The following is a 22,215-nucleotide window of genomic DNA, read 5'->3' as shown; positions in this document are numbered from 1 at the left end:
CAGCAGCAAAGAACATCACCTCAATCACACTCCAGGAGAAGCTTTCAACAGTCTTACCAAATAGCCTGTGAGATGATTTGCTCTGCAACATCAGGCAGCACACCAAACAAAAACAAAAAATAAAAATATTCTATGGAACTTATTACAGGAAAGCCCAAAGCATATGCAGGATCCAGCCAAACTACGCAAATCAATTATTACATGGTTTTGCCTCTCACAGTATTTATTGCTCAACACATGCAGTGGAAAAAAATGTAGTTGTTTTTCATGTCAATTAACATAGTAAATCAGAAGCTTTAATCTCCTCTCTTGTTGCAGTGAAGTGCAAATATGTCCTGTATAACTGTTTTTCCTGGTGATGGTAATGCCTAGATTACAAAATGGAACAAGCCATTCACTGAATTTCATTTGTGTCTGCAAACAACTTACCTGTATCTGAACCAACTGTTTTGTAATTAGAGATCATCATCACTTTCAGATAATCAGATCTCAAACTGAAGTACTGTTTCAGCAGTGGGGTTTGATTAAGTTTAATGTTTTAACCTTTCCAAAGAGGACATATGCAGTGCTTAATTACTCCAGTAAAATTACAGTAACACAATCTATATCTATTTCACTGATCTGATATTTCAGCTGTCATTCTAGTGTTTGCCTATTATACACACACATTTTTGAGAGGGAGACAGCACACGAGAGAGAGAGCGCGCGTATATTAATGAACACAGCATTACACTTTCTTACTTCATGCCTTAACATGGCAGCAGGGAGATTCTGTAGTTCTATTCCAATAATGTAGTTTCCAGTGAGCACTTAAGTGTAACTGCAGCCCCGGGAGGCCTAATATCTAGTAATCATGCTAGGGTGAGAGAACCATGAGCATAGAGCAGTACTAATGTGAAAGTAAGAGACCATGATCTATTCAGTTAGGAGGAATCACCACAGATTACTTTTATATATATATTTATATTATATATATATAGGCCGTCAAACAATTAAAAAATTAATCATGCTGTTAAACAATAATAGAATACCATTTAAATATTTTGGGATGTTTCCTACATTTTCAAATATATTGATTTCAATTACAACACACAATACAGAATGTACAGTGCTTACTTTATATTTATTTTTGATTTAATATTTGCACTGTAAAATACAAAAGAAATAGTATTTTTCAATTCACCTAATACAAGTACTGTAGTGCAATCTCTTTATCATGAAAGTGCAACTTACAAATATAGAATTATGTACAAAAAACCAGCATTCAAAAATAAAACAATGTAAAACTTTAGAGCCTACAAGTCCACTCAGTCCTACTTCTTGTTCAGCCAATCGCTGAGACAAAGAAGTTTGTTTACATTTGCAGAAGATAATGCTGCCTGCTTCTCGTTTACAATGTCATCTGAAAGTGAGAACAGGAGTTTGCATGTCGCAAGATATTTTGATGCCAGATGCGCTAAAGATTCATACGTCCCTTGATGATTCAACCACCATTACAGAGGACATGCATCCATGCTGATGACTGGTTCGGCTCGATAACGATCCAAAGCAGTGCAGACCAACACATGTTCATTTTCATCCTCTGAATCAGATGCCATGAGCAGAAGGTTGATTTTCTTTTTTGGTGGTTTGGGTTCTGTAGTTTCCATATCAGAGGGTTGCTCTTTTAAGACTTCTGAAAGCATGTGCCACACCTTATTCCTCTCAGATTTTGGAAGGCACTCCAGATTCTTTAGCCTGGGGTTGAGAGCTGTAGCTATCTATAGACATTTCACATTGGTATCTTCTTTGCATTTTGTCAAATTTGCAGTGAAAGTGTTCTTCAAACGAACATGTTCTCGGTCATCATCCGAGACTGCTATAACATGAAATATATGGCAGAATGCAGGTAAAACAGAGCAGGAGACACACAAATCTCCCCCAAGGAGTTCAGTCACAAGTTTAATTAACACATTTTTTTTTAACGAGTGTCATCAGCATGGAAACATGTCCTCTGGAATGATGGCCGAAGCATGAAGAGGTATACAAATCTTTAGCGCATCTGGCACGTAAATATCTTGCGATGCCAGCTAAAACACTGCCATGCGAACGCCTGTTCTCACTTTCAGTTGACACTGGAATTAAGAAGTGGGCAGCATTATCTCCCGTAAATGTAAACAAATTTGTTTCTCTTAGAGATTGGCTGAACATGAAGTAGGACTGAGTGCACTTGTAGGCACTAAAGTTTTACATTGTTTTGTTTTTGAGTGCAGTTATGTCACAAAAAAACCTACATTTGTAAGTTGCACTTTCATGATAAAGAGATTGTACTTCAGTACTTGTATGAGATGAATTGAAAAATACTATTTCTTTTGTTTATCATTTTTACAGTGCAAATATTTGCAAAATATAGAGTGAGCACTGTACAATTTGCATTCTGTGTTGTAATTGAAATCGATATATTTGAAAAATGTAGAATACCAATTGAAATTTAACAGTGTGATTAATTGCGATAAATTTTTTTTAATCAAGATTAATTTATTTGAGTTAATCACGTGACTTAACTGCAATTAATTGACAGCCCTAATATATATATAATTTCAGTTTTTAGATTTAAATAAAAATTAACCTTATTTTATAAGAAAATACTGTTTATTAGGAAAGCAGACATTTGTGGACAAATGTCAATATTCTATAAACCACCACCACAGCTTTGCCAGAAGAGAGACAAGTGATGGAATGAGCACAGAGACTGCACTTTCCTCTCAACAACTCAATTCTTTGTACACTTACCAATATGAACACCTTTTTTTTTTTCATGGCTACCACTAAGCTGCCACAGGCCAGAGGCCTTTAATTTTAATGAATATTCATGCTGGCACGTATCAACACTAACCTCCCTAATATGCCTGGGGGCATTGCTTTTTCTGAATGCCTAATCAGCTTGGGAAAGAGAAGAGTTTTAAAAGAAATAAGAGAAAACAGACAAAACAGGCAAAGAGAAATTACCGAGGAGGAAAAAAAAAAAAGTTGGAATGGATGTAAGACATATAGACATTTGAGTGAATACGATCCCATAAATCAGAACATAAGAATGGCCATACTGGGTCAGACCAAAGGTCCATCTAGCCCAGTATCCTGTCTTCTGACAGTGGCCAATGCCAGGTGCCCCAGAGGGAATGAACAGAACAGGTAATCATCGAGTGATCCATCCCGTCTCCCATTTAAACCTGCTGCCTACTAATTTCATTTGGTGGCCCCTAGTTCTTGTGTTATGAGAAGGAGTAAACGCTTATTTACTTTCTCCACACCAGTCACAATTTTATAGACCGCTATCATAGCCCTCCTTAGTCGTCTCTTTTCCAAGCTCAAGAAGTCCCAGTTTTATTACTCTCTCCTCATATGGCAGCCGTTCCATACCCCTAATCATGTTTGTTGCCCTTTTCTCAACTCCAATTCCAATTGTATTCCAATTCCAAAACATCGTTTTTGAGATGGGGCGACCGCATCTGCATGCAGTATTCAAGATGTGGGTGCACCATGGATTTATATAGATGCAATATGATATTTTATGTCTTATTATCTATTCCTTTCTTAATGATTACCATTCTGATTACCATTCAGATTACATTCTGTTTGCTTTTTTGACTGCCACTGCACATTGAGTGGATGTTTTCAGAGATCTATCTACTTTGACACCAAGATCTCTTTCTTGAGTGGTAACAGCTAATTTAGACCCCATCATTTTACATGTATAGTTGGGATTATGTTTTCCAATGAGCATTACTTTGCATTTATCAACACTGAATTTCATCTGCCATTTTGTTGCCCAGTCACCCAGTTTTGAGAGATCCTTCTGTAGCACTTCACAGTCTGCTGGGACTTAACTATCTTGAGTAGTTTTATATCATCTGCAAATTTTGCCACCTCAATGTTTACCCCTTTTTCCAGATCATTTATGAATATGTTGAATCGGACTGGGCCCAGTACAGACCTCTGGGGGACACCACTATTTACGTCTCCTCGTTCTGAAAACTGACTATTTATTCCTACCCTTTGTTTCCTATCTTTTAACCAGTTACCAGTCCATGAGAGAACCTTCCACTTATCCCATCACTGCTTACTTTGCTTAAGAGCCTTTGGTGAGGGACCTTGTCAAAGGCTTTCTGAACATCTAAGTACACTATATCCACTGGATCCCCTTGGCCCACATGCTTGTTGATCCCCTCAACGATTTCTAGTAGATTGATGAGGCATGATTTCCCTTTACAAAGACCATGTTGACTATTCCCCGACAAATTATTTTCATCTATGTATTTGACAATTTTGTTCTTTATTATAGTTTCAACCAGTTTGGCCGGCACTGAAGTCAGATTTACCAGCCTGTAATTGCCAGGGTCACCTCTGGAGCCCTTTTTAAAAATTGGTGTCACATTAGCTATCCTCCAGTCATTTGGTACAGAATCGGATTTAAATGATAGGTTACAGACTACAGTTAGTAGTCCTGCAATTTCACATTTGAGTTCCTTCAGAATTCTTGGACGAATACCATCTGACCCTGGTGACTTATTACTGTTTAATTTATCAATTTGTTCCAAAATCTCCTCTAACACCACCTTAATCTGGGACAGTTCCTCAGATTTGTCATCTAAAAAAAGAATGGCTCGGGTTTGGAAATCCCCTTCACAACCTCAGCCGTGAAGACCAATACAAAGAATTCATTTAGTTTCTCCACAATGGCCTTATCATCCTTGAGTGCTCCTTTAGCATCTCGATCGTCCAGTGGCCCCACTGGTTGTTTAGCAGGCTTCCTGCTTCTGATATACTTTAAAAAAATTGCTATTACTTTTGGAGTCTTTGGCTAGCTGTTCTTCAAGTTCTTTTTTGGCCTTCCTAATTATATTTTTACACTTCATTTGCCAGAGTTTATGCTCCTTTCTATTTTCCTCACTAGGATTTAACTTCCACTTTCTAAAGGATGCTTTTTTGCCTCTCACTGCTTCTTTTACTGTTTAGCTATGGTGGCTCTTTTTTGGTTCTCTTACTATGTTTTTTAATTTGGGGTATACATTTAAGTTGAGCCTCTATTATGGTGTCTTTAAAAAGTTCCCATGCAGCTTGCAGGGATTTTACTTTTGATGCTGTACCTTTTGATTTCTGTTTAACTAACCACCTCATTTTTGTGTCATTCTCCTTTCTGAAATTGAACACTACAGTGTTGGGCCACTGGGGTGTTTTCACCACCACCACAGGGATGTTAAATTTAATTATATTATGGTCACTATTACCAAGCGGTCCAGCTATATTCAACCTCTTGGACCTGATCCTGTGCTCCATATAGGACTAAATCAAGAATTGCCTCTCCTCTTGTTGGTTCCAGGACTACCTGCTCCAAGAAGCTCTCTCTGCATCCCTTGCTGAGGTGATATATACCCAGTCAATATGGGGATAGTTGAAATTCCCCATTATTACTGAGTTTTTTAGTTTAATAGCCTCTCTGATCTCCCTGAGCATTTCACAGTCACTATCACTATCCTGGTCAGGTGGTCGGTAGTATATCCCTACTGCTATATTCTTATTATTTGAGCATGGAAATACTGTCCATAGAGACTCCATGGTACAGTTTGGTTCATTTAAGATTTTTACTTCATTTGATTTATGCTTTCTTTCACATATAGTGCCATTCTCCCACCAGCACGACCTGTTCTGTCCTACAATATATTTTGTATCCTGGTATTACTGTGTTCCATTGATTATTCTCATTCCACCAAGTTTCTGTGATGCTTATTAGATCAATAACCTCATTTAATACAAGTCACTCTAGTTCACCCATCTTATTATTTAGACGTCTAGAATTGGTATATAAGCAGTTTAAAAACTTGTCACTTTTTAGCGGTCTCCCATTACATGATGTAATTGAATAAGACATTTTTCATTTGACTGTTTCTCATCAGATCCTACCTGTATTTTATCTTCCATCCTCTCCTCCTTACTAGGTCATGGAGAATCTCCATTACTAGATCCTCCCCTAAGGGATGCCTCTGTCCAAACCACATACTCCTCCGTACCTGTCAGCTTTCCCCCAGCTTTTAGTTTTAAAACTGCTCTACAACCTTTTTAATGTTAAGTGCCAGCAATCTGGTTCCATTTTGGTTTAGGTGGAGCCCATCCTTCCTGTATAGGCTCCCCCTTTCTCAAAAGTTCCCCCAGTTCCTAATAAATCTAAACCCCTCCTCTGTACACCATCGTCTCATCCATGCATTGAGACCCTGCAGTTGTGCCTGTGTAACTGGCCCTGCACGTGGAACTGGGAGCATCTCAGAGAATGCTACCATGGAGGTCCTGGATTTCAATCTCTTACCTAGCAGCCTAAATTTGGCCTCCAGGACCTCTCTCCTATCCTTCCCTGTGTCATTGGTACCTGCATGTACCATGACCACCGGCTCCTCCCCAGCACTACATGTAAGTCTATCTAGACGTCTCGAGAGATCCGCAACCTTCGCACCGGGCAGGCAAGTCACCATGTGGTTCTCCCGGTCATCACAAACCCAGCAATCTATGTTTCTAATGATCAAGTCACCATGTGGTTCTCCCGGTCATCACAAACCCAGCAATCTATGTTTCTAATGATCAAATCACCCATTACTAATACTTGTCTCTTCCTATGGAGTTCCCTCCCCCAGAGAGATATCCTCAATGCGAGAGGATACCACATCATCATCTGGGAGGAGGGTCCAATCTATGGGATCGTTTCCCTCTGTTCCAGATGGATGTTCTCCTTCCCTGAGACTTTCATCCTCCTCAATAGCACAGAGGCTGTCAGACCGCGAGTGGGATTGTTCCACTGTGTCCCGGAAAGTCTCATCTGTGTACTTCTCTGTCTCCCTTAGCTCCTCCAGCTCAGGCACCCTGGTCTCCAAAGCCCGTACTTGGTCTCTGAGGGCCAGGAGCTCCTTGCACCGAATGCACACATATGCCACCTGCCCATAGGGCAGGTAATCATAAACTGGGTCACCCCCACTCTGTTGCTGGAGGTCTCCTGCATTTTCTTTTTACTCCTGCAGCTGGTTCCTTTGTTGCTGTTTTTATCAGGTGGTGTTTCTTGGCTTAAGTTTAAAGAAGTTTAAGGAATGTTAAGTGTATGTAGCCCCTCCTCACACTCCCATTGTAAACTCCCTTGCAAAACTCCCGTTAGCCGCTCCTGTCCCCTAGCTCCTCTGGTTGCTTAGCAGCGGGCTTTTTAAAGCCCTGGTCTTCCTGAGTAGCCCCGCCCTCTGGTTAAGGGTTGCTGGGTGCTAAAGGGCTTAGGGATCAAAGCCTCGTTAAGAAGCTCTCAGCCTTGCCTAGCAGGCCGCTAGGCTCAGCACCTACGCAGTCCCCCAAACAAACAGATCACACAGTATATTTCAGTCCAGCAGCAAGCACACCACAACACAAACACACACAACAGACAACAAACTTACCCCAAGGGTCACATAATCGCTTCTCCTTCACCTGGAGAAGTCCCTCACAAAGCTCCCATTAGACTTATTCGATATCTGGATACACATATATAGCAGCTTCCCAGACTTATTAACTCATGTGCTAGTTATAATGCCTTGTGAATTGTGAAGTCATTTTCATATCATGTACGGAAGTGATAGGAAACAAACATTTGTTTCCTTCTTTGTTATGGTTGGATTTTTAGGTTTATTTGTTTTTTGTTTGTTTGTATTTTGTTTTTTTTTTTAAGGTGGTGGTTGTTATACTTGTTTTCAGGAGGAATATATTTTACAAGATTTCATATTTGTATATATGGCTAACCACTACAGAATGTATATTGCACTTTTTAAAATAAATAAATAAATATAGTCAAAAGAAACATTGGGAGGAGTGCAAAAAAAGAAAAATATGAGTGCAATAAAAGACAAAAATAAAGAAAGGGAAAGGACACAAGTAGAAGGTGTTAGTGGAGAAGAGAATACATAAGTAAATGGAGACAGAGCAATGAGTTTGGTTCAACTCACAATGGCACAGAGTTTTCTATCTTTTCTCTGTATATTTCTGTTACTCCACAATGTACAATACAGTGACTATGCCATGGTCAGTGTTTGAATACTGAAGCTAATTGATCATAGGCCTGACCCAAAGCCAACTGAAGTCTAAAGAAAGACTCACATTGGCTTTGCCTTCTGTGGACTTTGGATCTGGTTCCTTGTTATCAAACACAATGCCAACGTCTTCCGAATACAATTGCAATCCAGCAGTAAAACAGAGAAGGGAGTAAACTTCTGGAGGTTTACTGTATACTCATCAGGTGCGCTGTGAGGGGGCAAAGTGGAAGGTCAAGTGAACCCCCCCCCCAAATGAAAAGAGCTGCTGTCAGATTCAGAGCTAGCCATGTATGAAATCACCACATAAAGAGCTAGTACATGCTATAGGCTAGTGCAGGGCCCTAACGCATAGTGGGCCTGATCCAAAGACCACTGAAGTCAATGAAAAGACTCCCATGGGTTTCAGTGGGGGCTTTGGTTCAAGACATTGTTTTTCACACAGGGAAAAACACATCTAAAGAGATAAAGAAAGGTCAAATTCTGGCCCCCATGCTGGCGATGTGCGGCGGACATAAAGGAGCCATAACAGCCCCAGGGAGAATTCCCCAGGAGCAAGAACAGCATTGGGCCAGCACTGGGTCTTGGATGAAGAGTAACCATAGGTATAGTGCCTTGTGCTGTGGCTATTTTGGGCTTCAGAGTAGCCCATAGGCAGACATGGATCATGAATCTAGCCCAAAATCTTCAATATTTTTCCCCTTAGCATGTGACATTTCATGGACATTTTGAAAAGAAAGATGACAACATCACTAACAAGTTCTGTCCTATGATCCTAATTACAGTGTTGTTCAGAACAAATGTGGCCCTGTCATAAAAATAAAGGGAAGGGTAACCACCTTTCTGTATACAGTGCTATAAAATCCCTCCTGGCCAGAGGCAAAACCCTTTCACCTGTAAAGAGTTAAGAAGCTAAGATAACCTCGCTGGCACCTGACCAAAATGACCAATGAGGAGACAAGATACTTTCAAATCTGGAGGGGTGGGGGGAAAACAAAGGGTTTGTCTGTCTGTGGAATGCTTTTGCCGGGAACAGATCAGGAATGCAGTCTCAGAACTTCTGTTAGTTAGTAAGTAATCTAGTTAGAAATGCGTTAGATTTCCTTTTGTTTAATGGCTGGTAAAATACTCTGTGCTGGATGGAATGTATATTCCTGTTTTTGTGTCTTTTTGTAACTTAAGGTTTTGCCTAGAGGGATTCTCTATGTTTTGAATCTGATTACCCTGTAAGGTATTTACCATGCTGATTTTACAGAGGTGATTCTTTTATCTTTTAATTAAAATTCTTCTTTTAAGAACCCGATTGATTTTTCATTGTTCTTAAGATCCAAGGGTTTGGGTCTGTGTTCCCCTGTACAAATTCGTGAGGATTTTTATCAAGCCTTCCCCAGGAAAGGGGGTGTAAGGCTTGGCGGGATATTTTGGGGGAAGACGTCTCCAAGTGGGCTCTTTCCCTGTTCTTTATTTAACATGCTTGGTGGTGGCAGCATACAGTTCAAGGACAAGGCAGAGTTTGTACCTTGGGAAAGTTTTTAACCTAAGCTTGTAAAAATAAGCTTGGGGGGGTCTTTCATGCAGGTCCCCACATCTGTACCCTAGAGTTCAGAGTGGGGAAGGAACCTTGACAGACCCTATCTATCCAATCCCAGGAAAGTGACTACAAGATATCCTATATTTCTTTGAATTGAAGGTTATTAGGTACAGTATTCTCCTTCCCCCCCCCCATTGATAAATGAGGCAGATCAACCAACATGGGGGGGGAACTCATACAATTTCTTTCCCCCATTTTACTTTTAAAATAATCATAAGCCTAATGGAATCCTAGTAATCAATCTTTTCAGTGTAAGTGACCAGCAAGTAAAGTCCTTATTTTGTGCATATTACAGCACTGAAGTCAACAGCAAGAAAAAATAATCATCTCTCTCACACATTCCTATACATTTTATGACAGCAGGCATGACCACAAGAACAGCAACAAACACTACTGGTTCAGGGGAAACATGATTATCAAGCTTGCCAGTCACTTTCCTAAGACAGAATTACGTTCAACCAATCACTCAGACATTAAAAGTGGAAACGGTGACAAATAAAACAGAACTTCATTTTCAAAAGAAAATTTCTCCACCAAAAAACAAAAATAAATACAAAAATAAACAAAAATAAAACCCCAAGGAGAATATAATTGGGTTTATAATAGCTATAAGGCTTTTCTGTCAGAGAAGTCCTTTATCTGTCAGATAAGGACCAGCTGCTGTAGAAAAAATGCCCTAAGGCTTTGTCATGATTTCCTCCTGTGAGGCTTTGCCATATTGCTTAAATATATTCATAATTATAATTATTTCAAAGGATTGTAGGACAGAGAATTGCACTGGCTGCAACTTCCTCACAATTAGGTTATTAATTCAGCAGTTTATATACTAACAGAACTCGGGAGGTGAAGGAAGTAAATGGAATAAAATCCACTTGAATTATATCCTACATTGAAACTGTCAGCTGCAGTAAATCAAGACACAAATTCCATGTGAAGGAACTTTACACATAACATGGCATGTTTCCAGGCAATTAATTGTAATGTTTGTATTTATACCCAGTTGCAGAAAGCAACACTTAATTGTAAGAAGTTCTTAGTTGAAACTAGGCATCAACAATGATTTCTAGAATAATGAGGGCCTTGTGTCCTTTCACTACACACACTGGTGTACGAGTATCTGTCTCATAAATGTTTCAAAGCAAACCCACCTGAACAGCTCTGCTCTTCAAATACAAGGCAAGGAGAGTTGACTAGACAATTTCAGGAGAATGATATGCCTAAGAAAAACTATACACTCACTTCTTCCGTCACTTCGTTCACAGAGTGATCATCATCAAAAGCAACCCTATTCTGGAGAACAGCTATTTATATCAGAAAAATCCTCTTGAAACAAAAACTCGTGAAAAGCAGGTGTAAAACATAATCCAGAAACTTCAGGTGGATGGGTGGCAAGTAGAGAGGCATGCCAACTGGTAGGATTTCTTAAACAAGCTGCCTTTGCATGAGGACAGAGTGACAGGGCTCCATATATACCCCCAATAACACTGTTACTTTCAACCAACAACATGGAAGAGAGGCAGTCACTGAAGTCCAAAAGCAGATGTTTAAGCTATTTCTGTATTTCTGAGAGTGCAAGTATGCAGAAAACTTTCTGCCTACCTCAGTGATGTTCCATGTTGCCTGGGCAGTGTTAACCTTAAAAGCTAGCAGGCTTTTTAAAAAAAAAAAAAAATCTAGTATCCAAATATTTCCTATTGTTCATCAGCTCTGCAGAAAAATCTCTGGAGAACCCTGAGGATATGCCATTATTCTGCTTCCCCTCTTGGCAAGTACATCAAATGTTTATGCAATCCACTTGCTGAACACCTGTAAGTGAGCCTGAGAGAATGCTAGTCTGTATGTGGTGGGGATTTTTGGTTTTTGTTTTGGGGGAAGGGGAGGAGAGGGATACCAAATGCACCATAAAATTCCATATCACAGGTTCTTCCTCAATTACTGCACAACACAGGTAGGAAGAGAACACAGCCTGTTGACAAACCTAATGATTCAAAGTATTTTAACAAGACTTTGTTAAAGGGAAGTGATCATATGGGAAGGAATATATGATTTAACAAAACTACTTAAACAGGGATTCATGCAAACCCTTTCTACCCACTTTGCTTTGCATGGAGTCACATCTATTGAATTTTTCTCTCAGTGTCTGTTTCTAATAGGTTGCAGAAAAGTCAGAACCAAACTCAATTAAAATCAAGTTTCAGACAGTTTTTAAAACTCAGAATGCTTAGGGTATGTCTACACTTTATTTAGAGACCCACAGCTGGCCCATGCCAGCTGACTTGGGTTCATGGGGCTCAGGCTAAGGGGCTGTTTAATTGTGGTATACATGTTTGGGCTCAGGCTGCAGCCCGAGCTCGCAGACCCCCAACCCTGCAAGGTCCTAGAGCCCAGGCTCCAGCCCGAGCCCAAACATCTACACTGCAATTAAACAGCCCCTTACAGCCCAAACCCCATTCAGGTGGCATAGGCCAGCTGCAGGGTTTAATTGCAATGTCAATGTACCCTTAGACCAGTGGTTCCCAAACTGGGGTTCGTGAACCCCTCGGGGTTCATGAAATGTTACAGGGGGTTCTCAGGAAAAAATTCCCTAATGGCAGACAGAATTGTCCATAGGGACCCTGGGCAGCATGGTGCCAGGAGCCTGGAGCCCCTGGACTTCCAAGAGCTAAGCAGATCAAAGCAAGCATATCTATCACACTGATGAGCTTCAAGACTCCTTATAAGAAATGGAAAGGTGGATATTTTTTGCTGTTTTTAAAATTAAATAGGAAGCTAGTATTGTTTTTAAAATTATTATGAAGAATAAGTTTAAGCTTTGTTGTAACGTGTGGTGTTTGCTCAAGACTTGAATGCTTGTGCAGGAGGAACTCTTTGAGTTGGCTTCTTAAATACCTTCATGCCGTTTCACATCTGATACTCCTTGATGAAACACAGGAGCCTTGTCTTAGAACAGGATTATTCAAAGTGATACAAGCTACGAAAGTGAGATCTTGGAAGAGTGTTGCTGTTTTCGTAATGCAGTAAAAATACTGTAATGATAAATAATAATTAATAATAGTGTGTAATAAGCATGGCATAAAAACAAATTTTATATTTCCAAGATCACTGCTTTTATAATTTATACTCAGGTAAAGGAGAAAATCCCTGGAAATATTCATTTTTAGGAGGGGGTTCACAAGACTTGACATTTTAGTGAAAGGGGTTCACTGGTTGTTAAAGTTTGGGAACCACTGCCTTAGACAAACCTGGCCTTTGGTTTAGGTTTCACTGCAACAATGAAAGTCAGGTGAGCTTTGCTTGATTTAATATTTTGTTATGAAGTTCTGAACGGGTCTAATTTCTGCATCTCTCTTCATTCTGGACTACCTAACTTCACCTCTTCTCGGGAGCATCGGGTGCGCGTGTTCTGAGAGCGCTGCTGCCCGAACCCTTTTGGCTAGCATAGCAAACAAATTACACTACTCCCAGATAGCAATGTCATTAGGAGTGGAGGTGGTGAGAGATTAACAAATTGCAATGGCCTCGTGCCAAGAATATCATCCCAGCTCATCCTAGGAGCCAGGCTGCTGAAGCCTAATACAAACTCTGATTTTGTGGATTGTAGAGCAATGTGTTACCAATCAAGCCACAGAACTGATCTTCACAGATTTTATTCCTTCTACCATATCATTTCCTTCCATAACAATTATAAAGGCCAGTCGGGAACTAGACCCCATAGGACTGAATGTTTCTCCCCAATGAGCCAAGTTTACAGAATGGCTACAGTACGTAGTACACACACAATTTACTTTTTTTAAAAAAAAGGGGTGGACAAATTGCACCCTTGAATACACTCAGCACTGCTGTTGAGGGAGCCATTCTGGCATAACCAAGGGCAGAATTTGCCTCAAGAAACTTGAGGGTGATGGAGGGAGAAGGAAACTTTATAGATCAACATTTTGGGAGGAGAGAGGAAGGAGTGTTGCTTTGTCTTTATGACTCTTAATATAGCAAATTCACCCCAAGGACAGATGTGTACAGAAGAGAAAAAAAATGTAATTCCTAGTTCTACAAAGACATCTACCCTACTTACCAAAGGGGCACCTTTGTGAATTTTCTAATAATACATTAGTGTAAGTTGATCCCACTGACAAGAAGTCTGAAGCGTGCAGGACAAATCTATTGATTGCTAGCCCTGGACAGATTTTTGACCTGTAAAAAATGAAACTGGCAGTAGTTCAACAAATGGGAGACCCTTGAGAGCATGTTTCCTTTCACAGGCAGAACTAAGGGCAGTAAAAATGGCCAGGGGGTATACTTAGAACTTGTGTACCAAATGTTCTGATGCACTCAACTTACTAATGAAGGTAGAAAACTAAAAGTAAAGTGCTAGGAGAAAGGCTGGATGCTGTGGCAGCACTCATACTGTGTTGTCCCAAAGCAGGCTAATGTATTAGTACATGACAAAATAGAGCAGAGATTCCTCTCCACTTCCAGGTATTCTTACTAAATATAAACAACACTCTTACCATAGTTAAAGAGGAGGAAATTGCAGAGCATCATATAAAAAAAAATCAATATAACTTATCCAGTGTACCTTAAAACTTTCTTACAAGAATTATTATGACCTATTGAATGTATGGCTGCTGAAATACGATAGCTTTGTAACATGATTAAATACAGGGATTATGTTTGAATTGTTTTATGTATTATTCAACACCAAGAAATCTAGTCCCTGATAAAATATGCATAAGAAAACTATTCCCATCCGTTCCTGTCTGCTCATCAATGCTGCACTCTCTGTGAATACAATATATAGAAAGCTTGGTACTGTGCTGGAGGAAAATTAAATCCCCGCATATGCCAGCTGAGATCAAGTAAACAGTCTGGTTACAGACACAAATGGGTTTTTTCCATGCTTTTCTGTACTTTTGCTCTATCTAACCAAGAGCTTCGTAATCCTGTCTAAATCTCACTGGTCAATTACGTTTAGAACATTTTAAATCATTAGTAGTAAGAACAGCCTATTTTTGCACCGTAAGGGAACGGATGTCCCCCATGACAGCGTATCACTGTTTTCTGAATTCTCTATATTATGCTTACTATTATTCCTAACTTTTTACATAAAGTCCCTATCTAAGACACTCCATGTAAAATACTCCCTACCATCCCTCTCCTACTCCTTCTCCAGTCCCCCACACAGAAGTTTTTAACTGAAGGCTGTCCTATTTGATCTGTTTACCAATCACTTCCTCGTTCTTGTTTTCATACTCCTTATCCTCTACTGATCTCAGGTTTTCCTTTGGCCCACCTGGAATCATGATTTCATTTTTTATTTTTTAATATATTTATTTATTAGTGAATACCCTTAAGTTATAAAAATGGCTTTTGAATCTGAACCTCTGAGATATATTAGATATTTTTGATTTATACAAGAAAAAATGCTTTTTGCTGGATAAAATGAACATTCATTTTGGGTATTTTTTAAAAGTGCTTATTAGTTATCATTGGTATGATGACTTAGGTGTGTATGGCCTTTGACAAATAAACTTGCAGGTCCCTGCTGTGAGAACAGGGCAATTTTGAGTGATCCATTCCCTGTCATCCAGTCCCAACTTCTGGCAGCTGGAAGTTCTTGAAGGATGCTCTATCTTCCAATCAATACATTTGTTTACGAACTACCCTCTTTTTTTTTGCATAGTAGATAAAAGCAAACATTAAATTTCACCTCTTCAGTCTCACCACATTTTAAAATAATGAAATAGCCTCATATGTAAGTAATGTGAACTCTGCCACCCAGTGGAATCAAACTCTATACTGAAGCATTCATGTTTTTTTCAAAAAGATTATGCCTTCAATGGCATGTGAGCAAAATTCTCCCTCCAGTCATAAATAAAGCAGGTTGACAACACTCTTTAGTAAATCAAGCAGCAGACCCCAATGACTGATTTCAAGTCTCCATAGACTATGAAGCGAACACTCTCCTCAGCTCCTGGAAGGAAAGCATTGACAAGCAAAGTAGTTTTGCTTACTGAACTTTTGCTTACTTTGTTATTGGTCCATTTATGAAAAAATAATCCAGGCCATAACATTTCCAAAGCAACTTGGCTGATCTGACCGCTAAAGAGCAGGCAAGGTTTTGGAAAACAGGAAGCTCAGACAAATGTGAAAAGATTTAGTCTAACTTTTTAGAAATCTTTGATTAATTCCTAGTGAATAGAAACCAAAACGTCCAGTTAAATATGAGTGAGCAGTGTAACGCCATTGCAAAAAAAGCAAACATCATTCTGGGATGTATTATCACCAGGATTGTTGTAAGCAAGACATGAGAAGTAATTTTTCTGCTCTACTCTGCACAGATTAGGCTTCATCTGGAGTACTGTGTCCAATTCTGGGCGCCACATTTCAGGGAAGATATGGACAAATTGGAGAAAGTCCAGAGAAGAGCAACAAAAATGATTATAGTCTAGAAAACATGATCTATGAGAGAAGATTGAAAAAATTGGGTTTGTTTAGATTGTAGAAGAGAAGATTGAGAAGGGACAGAATAGTTTTCAAGTACATAAAAGGTTGTTATGAGGAAAAGGGAGAAAAATTATTCTCCTTAACCTCTGAGGGTAGGACAAGAAGCAATAGGCTTAAATTGCAGCAAGGGAGGTTTAGATTGGACATTAGGAAGAACTTCCTGTCAGGGTGGTTAAGCACTGGAATAAATTGCCTAGGAAGGTTGCGGAATTTCCATCATTGGAGATTTTAAAGAACAGGTTAGACAAACACCTGTCAGGGATGGTCTAGATAATAGTTAGTCCTGCCACAATTGCAGGGGACTGGACTAGATGACCTCTCAAGGTCCCTTCCAGTTCTACGATTCTATGTCACTCTCCTTTTCTCTCCCACCTCACTCCTTTTCTCTCCCTTCTGGGGTGGGAAAGGAAGGGGGAACAGGGGAGGGGAGGGGGAAAAATAAAAAAAATAAAAATTTAAAATAAGACTACCCTTAAATTAATTGATAGCCAAATGTCATGTGTTGTAATTTTCTGCTTGACTGTTCCTGGTATTTAGCAGCCCACTGAAACTATCTAGCATTTGAGATTAGTGGACTGAACTGATGGTATAGGGCTGTGTCTACACATAAAACACTAAAGCAGTACAGACGCAGCAATGCAGCTGCACCGCTGTAGAATTTCAGTGTAGACACTTACTTACAGCAATGGGAGGGAGTACTCCCGTCACTGCAGGTAATCCACCTCCCCGAGAGGTGGTAGCTAGGTCGATGGAATAATTCTTTTGCTGACCTAGTGCTATTTACACAAGGGGTTAGTTCAATTTTAACTCTTGTGGGGAGGAGATGGATTTTTCATATCCGAGAGACATTCTATGCTTACGTAACTTTTCAGGGTGAACCAGCCTTCACACTCTGCATTGCCACAAGGCAGAAGACTCCAGTTTGATTGCCACTGTGTCTTGTTTCTATAGTCTGAAAAGGACTGGGTGCACAACAGAGCCAGAGCACTCAGTTCTTTTCATGAGGGAAGGATGCACTGAATCACTCCAGAGATGTTGCCAGGCATCTGGTTATAGTCTTAACCCAGAAAGTCTGTAGTCATAATGAAGGGCCTTGATGGTAAGTGCTGTACAATATCAGAAGTAGTGAGGAGAGTATAGAGTTCACAGGGCTTCAGCAAGAACACCAGGAAACAAACAAAACACACTGTAAATGACTGCAGAGAAACACAACACAACTCATGGGCATTTCAAAACAGAGTACCAAGACAAAGTGGGCTGTTAGCACTTACATTTCATTTGCTTGGAGATGGACTTGTTGGGCTCAAGCCAGTGCTGAAAAGAAAGAGCAGAGGTCAGCAGTTAACGTGTTGTACAGTACAGCATATACTTAAAATTAAGAGGCTGTGATAAACTGACACACAATATTTTCATTTTCCAGTAAAAGCTAGTTTATAGGGGGCACCTCAAAGGTAGAGAAAACAACTCCATTGTGTTACAGTATAACCATAGTATATAGAGAGAGTATGGCACAATTATATACACAAATGATGCTCTAATAATAGAGTAAGAATTGCTATTTATTGTCTCTATTTAGCATGATACAACAAGCATTCCAAAGAGATCCATTCAATCAGAGTAGCGCCACTGATCAGTCCCCAGCAGTGATTTAGACCTTATTTTTTCCTCCTCTATTCCAAAGGAGATGTTCATGTTTGTGAAATAAGGAGAGAGACCATTCAGAATCTAAAACCTATATTTGCTAATCCCATTAATGAATTGGATACATAGTATAGTCTTTACAACTGCTGCATATACTAAGTTTTACACTCTCAACCCATATCAGCATAAAAGTTCCTATCCTTTTCCAGCAAGAACTGGAAACCTGATCAAAAACAAAAATGGGAAAGGACAAAATACATTTTAAATTGAATGGTGTCGCTATTAGGATCATACAATGCACAATGGGTGATTATGGACATGTTTTGGTCTCTTCACAGCCCACGGGGGACAGGGTAATAATAGCTAACATTAGTAAATTTTTGTCTTCTTTGGAACAACAAACAGTATGAGGTTGGGAGAGATTTTCAGTCCTGCAAGATGGACTCATACCTATACAAATATCTTGGACTCGGATCTCAGCAGTAGATGGACTAGGGCACTTAACTAGCAATTGCAACAACATTGAGCTGAGCCACCGAGGCAGCTGTTTTGACCGATGTATGGATGGGTTGATACTCATTTGTCACTTTTGAAGCAGCCTTTCCACTGAGATTTTTCATGTACGTGAAAAATCTCCACATTAAAATGAGATTTGTTCTGCAGCAACAGTTGGTCAGCAAGTGTGCTGTTCAACTTCACAAAGCATAATCAACACTGTGGGGCCTCGTACATGCTAGCTCAAAATCAACCTTTAAAAGTTGTATAGGGGCACTAAGCAATGTAAAAAAATACCAGGAGAAAGGGGCTTTTTCAGTGCCTACAATGTCTGTAGTATTGCCTGTCATAGCTATTGTAATGGTACCAACATGCAGAACAAGCTCAAGGTAATTTACAGTACTTGTTAATGGGGTGGTACAGTAATTTAATTTAGAAACAAACTGGTGACTGCCTGAAGAAACAGCTAAATTCAGCTGTAATTAGTGGTGTAGTGGGTTGCTCATGTACAATTGAGAATGAAAGACAAATGCCTCTAAAAAACACATTTCTGAAGGTGTGCAACTCACAATTTAGGGCTGTTAAGCATCAGTATTAATGGCAGTATTCTGGGTGGCAAGCACTGCTCCATAGTTATTTTAGGTTGATTTTAAAGCCCATCCCTAACTGCCTCAAAAAGAAACCCATTCCTCCTCCCTGACATATCCCACACCACATTTCATCCTTGGGCGGAGAAAGTTGGAGAAAAAAATTAAGACTGGAATAAATTTAAAAACCAGAAAAGCAGTTTTTAAACTAGGGTGTTTAAAAAGCATGACCGTCACGAACTTACTGGAAAATGTACTAGCACTTATTTGATGATCTCCCCCCCCCCCCCCCAAATCTACAAAACAGCTTGGATTACACGTGATAAAATGTTGTTCACCTTGCACTGGAATAATGCATTTTAGAGAATTTCTTGGTGGGAAGTAGGCGATTATTGAGGAAACTACAGATATATATTCTAAAGAGTTTGCAGTAGGATCTACATAACCCATGCTAAGTGAGTAGGGAAGGGATTAACACGGAGCTCATTAGAGTAGGGATATAAGGAATTTGCACTCTCTCCCATCTCCGTTCAGGCAGGGCCAGGAAGCTCCTGGGCCCAGATTCAGGTAGGAAGGAGACACTTGGAAAGTGATGACCCTGCTGACTTGGTATGCAGGAGAATTTGAGAGTTAAGAAATGTTCCTTTTATCCCTGACTGAAGCAAGCTGTTTTTGTTTGCCATTTTCTTTTTAAAAGGCCAGGCTGAAGTAAGTGTCTCTGCTGTTTCCCATACACTATGCCAGGACTGAAAAACACTGTACATAGCTGTGTGTGCCTTAAAATGCTAGGATGCAGATTTATTTCATGTGTCACAAACACCAAAAGAAAAAAACTGTTTTGCTCAGAGTTGAATTTCAGTTAAACATTGCAGCTTCTATTATTTACCAAGCAAAATTGAGGCTAATTCATCAGATTAGATTTTTTGCTTCAAGGTTAAAGAGGGATCAAAACAGTGCTTAAAAGATCAAGTTTCTGTGATGACCTTCCATCAGTGGGGATCAGGGGAATTTAAGGATAGCTTGTTTGAATACACATGCGGAGGAAGCATTCAGCTGGGTATCTGAGACATCTGAGCAGTTACATCAGCTTTTTCCTGTAGTGTATTGGTGGAGATTGTCAAAGGCACAGACAACCTAACTGTTGTTTGTGCCTTTGAAAGGCTCCACCACTGTACATTTTTTGAATGTTCTATGTAGAGTTTTGAAAGATTCTCTCTTAATATCTCTCTTCTACCTTTGCAGAAATAGATATTAACCTAGACTACACCTCACAGAGTATTAATGTTATATTTAGTCTCAGACTATGAAATAGTGTTTATATTTAGGACCAAATTAAGGCTTCTACATGTGAGGAAGGGGAGATGTATTTCTCAGCAAAGGGTCCCTGCAGACTACAGCTGTTTGGGAATTCTCACAATGGTTTTTGCTACAGAAAGTCTTTATGCAAAATCAAAATCTTCTTTGGGAAATTTTCAAATTGTACTGACATTTTTCAAATTTCTCCTGGAAAACTGAAACAAAATGTTTTATTTAAAATGTGTGTGTGGGGGGGGGGGGGTTAAGCCAAATTAAACAATGTTTTCAGGTCAGTTTGACATTAAACTCTGCTCACCTGTGTTGCTGCACTCCCTCATGAAAAAAGACAGTTTGGGTGCCTCATGTCCCTATTTTTCTCTATGGACTGGACTCCCTGGCTGGACTGCATCTCCTTTGATACACTGTGGTCTCCCCTCTGGCTGACCCACCATGATGCATCATGGGTAAGGTTAAGATTTTTTGTCACAGGTATTTTTAGTAAAAGTCACCGACAGGTCATGGGCATTAAACAAAAATTCACAGAAGCCCATGACCTGTCCCTGACTTTTACTAAAAATACCGGGGGGGCGGGGGGACGGGGGGGGACGGGACACAGGACGACTAACAATTGGACCCCTGCCACAGGCTGACCACCAGCCACTGCTCCAGTCCCGCCGCTCTTTCTGCAGCATTGACTCAGACCGGCCGCTGCTCCAGCCCCAGCTGCTGCTCCTGCAGCGGGGGCTAACCACCAGCCCAACCAGCTACTGTTCTGGCCCCAGGCCACTACTCCAACCCCACCACTGCTCCTGGGTGTGGGCTGACAGCTGCTCCAGCCCCACCATCGTGGCTGGCTAAAGACGAAGAAGTCACGGGGGGTCTGTTGAAATCATGGAATCCGTGACAGAATCAGATCCTTAATCATGGGAAACCCATTGCCATAGTGCAATACAGGAGATGGACTCCTACCAGGGAGCCTGGCCCACAGAAAAGAATGGGAGTATGGGGCATCTGAATTATAACTCTCGTGTGGCAACTCAGCCACTCTCGTGCTCAGCAGCTCAGGCAGACACAATTTAATATCAACCCTAGCCAACATTAAATATTTTGATTCAGGAGTGTTGAAATACCTAGTTTCTAGCAAAAACGTTGATATGGGATATTCTGACATTTATAAATTGAATTTTTTCCTAAACTTTCCATTAAAAAAAAAAATCAGTATTTTGACCTTTTGTCCCAATTTGGGGCAAAAACAAAAGGCCAAAATATCAGAATTTCGTGTACAATAGAAATTCCAATTTTTAAACAGCATTACTGGAGACATTCAGAGGCCACTGATGGTCCCTGTGACACTTACAGAACAATTAGAATGATCTGATCTTATTCAGACCAACTCCTTTTATTCACTCTAGTTGTCAGGCAAGTATAATAACTGAACAAGTTAGTAACAACAGGATCTCTGAATGTTAAAGCAATTTGACTCCTATTTCCCTCCCCTAGGATGCACCTGTAACTGCAGTGCTTCTCATTATGTGCTGCATTTTTAACTAAATGGGGCTTTACTTTGTAATGGCATGTTGACACTTAAAAGGCTGCAAAAGTGCAGCTGCACCAAGGCAGCTGCGCAGCTGGAGCGCTTCCGTGAAGACACTACCTACGCCAATGGGAGAGCTTGTCCTGTTGGCGTAGGTAATCCACCTTTCTGAGAGACAGTAGCTATGTTGACAGGAGAAGCCCTCCCATCAACATCATGCTGTTGCTGACTACACCGCGAGTTAGGTCAGCACGCCGTCACTCAGGGGTGTGGATTTTCCACAGCCCTGAGCGATGCAGTTATACTGACATAAATTGGTAGTGTAGACTAAGCCTAAAAGTATTCACCTCTGATCAGCAGAAAAGTGACACTGAGTAGCTATTTACGACGCCAGGTGTCCTCTTATTGACCCACAATGCTGATGTGTTATGCATGCTTCCACAGCAAAAAATTTACAGTTAGAAAGGACACCACAGGGCGAAAAACAATTTAAAAATACAT

The 22,215-nt window shown here is 40.1% G+C and overlaps 1 protein-coding gene across 3 annotated transcripts in view; it reads right to left on the bottom strand.

Annotated features, from left to right (window-relative positions):
- The window catches only part of FRMD3 (FERM domain containing 3), a 220,029-nt gene that overhangs the window by 97,463 nt on the left and 100,351 nt on the right, over positions 1-22,215 (bottom strand). For all 3 annotated transcript variants that reach the window (XM_074953197.1, XM_074953196.1, XM_074953198.1), the window contains exon 3: positions 17,433-17,475. In XM_074953197.1, the coding sequence (XP_074809298.1) occupies positions 17,433-17,475 (43 nt within the window). The remainder of the gene's footprint in view (positions 1-17,432; positions 17,476-22,215) is intronic.

This window comes from Natator depressus, chromosome 5 (genome assembly GCF_965152275.1).
Source record: "Natator depressus isolate rNatDep1 chromosome 5, rNatDep2.hap1, whole genome shotgun sequence".
Classification (NCBI taxonomy): domain Eukaryota; kingdom Metazoa; phylum Chordata; order Testudines; family Cheloniidae; genus Natator; species Natator depressus.
The sequence above is the reverse complement of the archived record's forward strand: the minus strand, read 5'-3'. Positions and strand labels throughout refer to the sequence as shown.